General features: G+C 40.4%; 1 protein-coding gene across 1 annotated transcript; it reads left to right on the top strand.

The window, feature by feature from the left end:
* Positions 1 to 854: 854 nt before the first annotated feature.
* LOC113072908 (transcription factor AP-2-alpha-like) lies at positions 855 to 5,496 on the top strand. The gene is made up of 4 exons (XM_026245801.1): positions 855 to 1,062; positions 2,151 to 2,270; positions 3,344 to 3,485; positions 3,686 to 5,496. Exons 1-4 carry the CDS (start codon positions 855 to 857, stop codon positions 3,978 to 3,980), a joined length of 765 nt encoding a protein of 254 aa, XP_026101586.1. The 3' UTR covers positions 3,981 to 5,496.
* Positions 5,497 to 6,371: the final 875 nt, after the last annotated feature.

The following is a 6,371-nucleotide window of genomic DNA, read 5'->3' as shown; positions in this document are numbered from 1 at the left end:
CCAAGACCTTTCCATTAAAAAAAAAGTATTTCTCCAATCTTTTAAATGTTGATTTTTTTTTTCTTTTTTTTGCTGTGATAACAATGCATGATCAAATATTTAGATGCATTTTATAATAAGCATATATCATACTGAGAATGACTTATCAATTATCTTTAGTTTTGCAACAGAGTTGAAGATGCATTAAGATCACTAAAGTTTTTAAAGCAAAAAAAATTCGGAGTCCATATTTTTGAGATCGTTTGGTGGTCTTTACTATTTTCCTGTATAATCCTGCAGCGTCTGTATTATGTTGTGGTCAGGAGTTGACTGACAGATTCTGGCATTTATTTTAGCTAGTCAGTAATTTCGATTTTCTTTCGAGGCACCAAGTGACATGCTGAATTAATGTCTATGCCAATATTTTAGTCGACATGATTATAGCATGGATGACTGCTCTGTCCAGTTCTGGCCCATATCAAAATTTATGTCACATGTTTGGCTTGAATTCATTCCATCTTCATCTATAACAGCTTCAGCTTTACTTTGCAAGTGCATCTGAAAATGTTCACTCTTTTTCTAAACAAAATGGTGAAAGTGAACCTTATGTTTTCTAATTAGAGTCAGTTCAACTTCCTTGTTAAAAAAAAAAAAAGCTTTCTTAGCCTCAAACATTTCTAAACACATTCTCCCAAGATCAATTGATCTGAGCTGTTATATTTTTATATCTCTGTAGTGGTTTTATATATCCTAAAGATCCTAAAGTTGGTGCTCAGTTGTGTTGAAACCTGTTTGAAGTTCCTGTTTGTTTCTTTCTTCCCTCCTGTATTTCTGGAGCTGTTTGATGAATGAAATATTTCTCATCTCCAGGTCCGATGTCCCTGCCAAAGGGAAGCCCGTTTGGGATTCCCTTTCAGAAAGAGTCTCTGCTGGGAATGGTGTCAAATCCCACTGAGGTCTTCTGTTCAGTACCTGGTCGACTCTCTCTTCTCAGCTCCACTTCCAAGTACAAAGTAACTGTTGCAGAAGTTCAGAGACGCTTGTCCCCACCGGGAGTGTCTAAACGCTTCCCTGCTCGGAGGAGTATTACGCAGGTGAGCAGCTATTGCACATTCATACTTGAAAATATGTTAATATGATAATATAAATGCACATTGTACTATATTTATATTTAAGACTTGAGCAAATGAAAGGTTGGTCGATGAACCTCATGATACTCAACAACAAGCCCAGGTCATAATTCACCCCAAATTTAATCATTGCATCATTGAAAAATACTAATGTGGCATAATTTTCATAAGTTACACACATTTCATCACAAATTATCATTAGCATAACGTACAAAATGACAAAAATGTATATATATTATGAAAAATATATATGATAGTCTAAGAGTTACTTTTAAGTTATGCTGATTTTAATAAAAAATTATAGTTTTTATTAGTAATTTTACTGTAGTACACTGAATTAATTGTCTGTGCAGGTGAACAAACCTTATAAGAATCATGTTTGAGATTAGTATACATTGATGGAAAAATGTGCTTAATAGTCATGCAAATTTTGCCAAGATTTGACCCATGGGGGGGGGGGTGATGTCATCAAACACACAGTCTAATCTCGCTGCCCCTTATTACTGGGAATATTTGTCTGTTCTCATGTGTCTGACGCAAACACACTGATATTCGTTAAGTAGTCATATAGCACAAGCGCTGGGAGGGGGAGGTGTCGGACGGGAGGGGGGGGCACTTACTCATGCCTCCTCCTAACAATCCCTTACCCCACATGTGAAGGGTGATGCCAGGCCACAACTCTAGTCATGCATATCAAACAGCAAGTGGGGATTTTGTCTGCGCTTGTATGCGTTTTTGTTACAATGCATTTTAAACACTTGAGCTGTGACATCATTTTTTTTTCATGAGCCTTTTTATCCATGTGAATCTGGGCCCAAAACATCTTTCCATATTGGCCTCTAAGTCAAATAACGCAAACAAAAACAAATAAATCCACGTGTCCCTGCAATAGTTCTCTTGCAATTTTCTGAAAATGTGCTCATGCTAAGGTTTAAAAAAAAAAAAGTCTGATAATATGAATGATAGCAACCGTTACTAACCTAGCATTGGCAGGTTTAGCAAAAGGTCACTAATGACACTCACTGTCATTTTATTCTAAAGGGCCAAAGTCAAAGAACGGCGGCCGATCCTTGAGAGAAAAACTGGATAAAATTGGACTGAACTTGCCGGCGGGTCGCAGAAAGGCTGCCAACGTCACCTTACTAACTGCTCTAGTGGAAGGTAAGCACCTTATGTCAGTCAGTTTCCACTGTTGTTACTGTAAAAGTAGTTTTATCATAAATGCTAAGGACAGTAATATATTTCAGTCATTGCAACAACAAAATCTGTGGAGGTTGACGTGAAGTTCCAGAGTGGATGTTAAAGTTTGGAATAAAAAAACACAACTTTTGCCCTGATTTACAGTCTGAACAAGTCAGTGGTAGATGCTGAAAAGCAGTCGAAAAGTGTATGACAAAATCTGTTTCGATTATAAAAGTCTTGTTGCATTAAATTGGTTTAAATGAACCGTAACAACACGGAATGTGCTAAATGCTAAAACAAATGTTTTGGCTTGATTTTATTTAATTTAATTCCTTTATTTTTGAGGTTTGAACTCAGGCCAAGTCCAAATTCCAGCATCTAGATTCCAGTGGAACATCTAGAGAACAAGTGATAGTTTAATACAAAGGCAAAAGACTTGCGTGATCACACGCAAAGGTCGTCTATGTTAGCTCTACTCGCAATCTGTAATTTCTTGACATTTCATGTCCACCTTTTTGCATGAGTATAGCTAACCAATGAGTCACAGAGACATTAGCGCAAAGATCACGAGTTAACTAGCACCAGGAGCGATGCAGAATACTTTTAGCTTTCTCTTTTAATGTCACCATTCTCTCCACTAATGGGAACATGGGTCTGAAGCAGGAACATGACTAGAAGGCGTAGTTATTTACAGACCTTCAAAGCTGAATTAGGGCTTGTTATCACATGTTCGCTAGCCAAGAGGAGCGACTGACCTTAAAGACGACTACTGTGAATAATGTGCTAGTCTATCAATAAGAGCCTGTTGGGTCTAGGGGACCATTAGACGCCTTCAGCTACAAAGGCTCATTAAAGACATGCAGTGTGACCACCGCAATCCACAAAAGAGAAAGTCTATTCATCTGAACTCATCTCAGCTTAGAGAGGAAATGATTCTTTTCGTGATGCCGTTTTGAGTCATTTCCAAGCCGATGGATCCGACGGTGACTCATCTTTGCAGTGCTGTTATAGGCTGCGTGAGTCACCTGATTCTCATCTGATCCTGTCTGCAGGTGAGGCCGTACACCTGGCCAGAGATTTTGGGTACGTCTGTGAGACAGAGTTTCCTGCCAAGGCCATCGCGGAGTACCTTGGCCGACCGCACGTGGAACGCAATGAGATCAACTCTCGCAAAACCATGCTCTTGGCAGCCAAGTGAGTAACCATCCCATTTCACATAAATCCCAATCCCATTAAGTTAAGGGAGGCCAAGCCCATTTTGATGGAGCCATTAAGCAATCATCAGGCTGGAAACGAGTCCCCCTGCTTCTGAGGGTGTCTCCACCTTAACAGAACAGGCTTCTGAAATCTCTGCTTTATGGTTTAATACTTTAACTGGTCATCTAATCTTTCAGGCAAATCTGTAAGGAGTTCACCGACTTGCTGACTCAGGACCGATCTCCTCTGGGAAACTCAAGGCCGGCTCCCATTCTCGAGCCAGGGATTCAAAGCTGCCTGACTCACTTCAGCCTCATCACCCACGGCTTCGGCTCTCCGGCCATCTGTGCGGCCATGACCTCGCTGCAAAACTACCTCAACGAGGCGCTCAAGCAGGTGGACAAAATGTACGTGAGTTCGACCGGAGACTCCTCGCAGACCTCTTCCGACGGCTCCAACAAAGTAGACAAGATGGACAAACACAGAAAGTGAGGCTGAGGTCAAACTCCATTGGATCATTTGAACGCAACAACCATTTTTGTAGCGGAATGACGTTTTCCCAGACCTGACTCTTCGTCGTCGTCATAGTTGTCGATTCTGTTTCCGTTCTGCTTTGTTTTCTCACATCAAGAGTAAGCTTAAACTCGAAGCCCTCTTGGGTCACGTCTTGGTCTTCCAGCACTTTCTCCTCCACAAACACATTTCAAAGCTTAGCCTTAGTCGAGACAGTTCTTTATCGAGCGACGATTCAGACGGTCATCAGGAAGTTGTCTCTCATAGGGGAACTGCAAAGAGGAAGTTGTTGAGTTTCCCAAAGATACCATTTCAAGAGTTGACGTGGATTTTAACTGTTTTCTTTCGCTACCAAACTGGGAGGAGGAAGTTTCATTTCTCCGTGTCCTCCTCCTTGGTGCTGACCTCCCAATGGACCAAGGATGTGATTATGTTTCAGACATTATAACTTGTTCTATGCTTGTCTTCATTGGACGCAGTGTTATTGTTCTTCTCTTTGTGGGAGTGTTGTTGGCATGAGTGTGTTTCGTGTGCATGGGTGTACATGATTTCCAAACAACCCTTTATCCACTGATCAGTGGGTTCTTCTACATGAGAAATGCTCAAGATGTATTTGGCTTAATTTTTGTCACTGAGAACAATTAAAGAGATCTTTGATTAAGTTATCATGATCAAATCAAATATCATAAGGTTGGGTGTGTGTGCATGTTTGGTTTCGTATGAGTGTACAACTTTGATCATCTTTTTCGATGCCTTTACGTCAGAATAGAAGTTAAATGATCCATTTGTCTTTCCCCAAATGTAAATATTTTCTAATTTATGTTGTAATTTAATGGGATTTGTAAATATTGGTACAATTATGGTGTTTGGTTCCACTTTTTAAAAAAGACGTGTTAAGCTTTTATAAAGGGGTTTGTTATTTTCTCATATAGTGGTTAGGCTACGGGATCGATATTCTTTATAGAAATGTGTAATATTGGTTTAAAGCTGTAGGAATAAAAACTCAACACTCTTGATTTGCGTCTGCAAAGACTCCCCATTTATGACATTGAGTTGTACACTTCACTACACGCGTGCCCTGCAAGTCAGGCATGTTGAACATGGCCAATTCATGTGTATAAAGAGTCCTTTTTAAAATAAATGTCAGCAATGCTCACAGAAAGAAGAGTAGTGGTCATCATTGCACAAAACGGGTCAAACAAAGGCTTTCCTCAGAAAAGAAGAGTGGGGTTTCACCCTACTGAACACCTGTCTTATACCTGGATTACTCTTTGAATGTTTGTGAAACTCATTTGTTCGAAACAGATAGTTCCCCTCTTTTCATTACCATGCTTATCTCACAAATTGGCGTGACAGGACAACAGTAATGTGTGTGTGAAGTTTCCGCATCGCTCTTTTCATATTTAAATGTTCTACTGTGAAACTCGCAGTGTGGTTTCAGATGAAGTGATGGGACTGTTGTGAAGAGATAAACAAAGCCATGAGAGAATATTGACTTGATGCTTCTCTGTTTTATTTACCGTGCTGCTTTATTATTAATGCACCATGTGGTCGGTTGCGAAACGGTTTATTCATAGCCTTTTGTTTGTAAAGTTAGCATGTATATCTCACTTTGTTTAAACCTCAAATGGTTGATACGCCACTATACTGATGCAGCTATCGCATCTCCTTATCAAAACTATCCCCTATCTTGTCTCGTTCTCACAGCAAACGCTCCCAATTTCTCATATGCAATGAAATCGCAGGTGTGTGTGAGTACTTGTGCGTGTTTGCCTCCGTTGAGTGACTGACTCATGCAACTGAACTGACAGTAGAGCAAGTGTGAGCTTCTCCCTCAGAACCCGTTGGACCAGATGTGTGGCTTTGCCACGCACCCACAGTTGGCTGTAACCGCCTCCATTTACTCAGATTCTTTCCTGCACAAGGCTGTAAGTTGAGACATGGCAACTTTGATGGACCTGCTTTGATGATCGGCTGTAGGTGTTGGTGGCAGAACTTCCTCTTGTACCTGAAAGGTGTTGATTGTTGTGAAATGCGGACGCAGAAAGACACACACCCACATCAACACAAACTTTTAAAATCCTGTGATGAGATGCCTACACGGAAGTGCTGGAAAAATATTGCATCTCTTTAAGACGCTTTGTCCTGAGGATGCATCATGCTTGTTTACACTGGCTGCAAGCCAAATCTTCAAATGACAACTGATTTAATTAAAAACATACGGAGACAAACATGAGGCCCAGACTGATACAGCTCTGTTTAATAATTGCATTATTTGGCTTTATATTAAATCCTTAACAGATTGCTACCTTTTGTCCAATGCAACAGTGCTTGCTCTAAACCATTGCCAATGCATCAGACCCCCCCCCC

This window comes from Carassius auratus, unplaced genomic scaffold (assembly GCF_003368295.1).
Source record: "Carassius auratus strain Wakin unplaced genomic scaffold, ASM336829v1 scaf_tig00010961, whole genome shotgun sequence".
In the NCBI taxonomy this organism is placed as follows: domain Eukaryota; kingdom Metazoa; phylum Chordata; class Actinopteri; order Cypriniformes; family Cyprinidae; genus Carassius; species Carassius auratus.
Note: the sequence above shows the minus strand (reverse complement) of the source record. Positions and strands in the feature narration are given on the sequence as shown.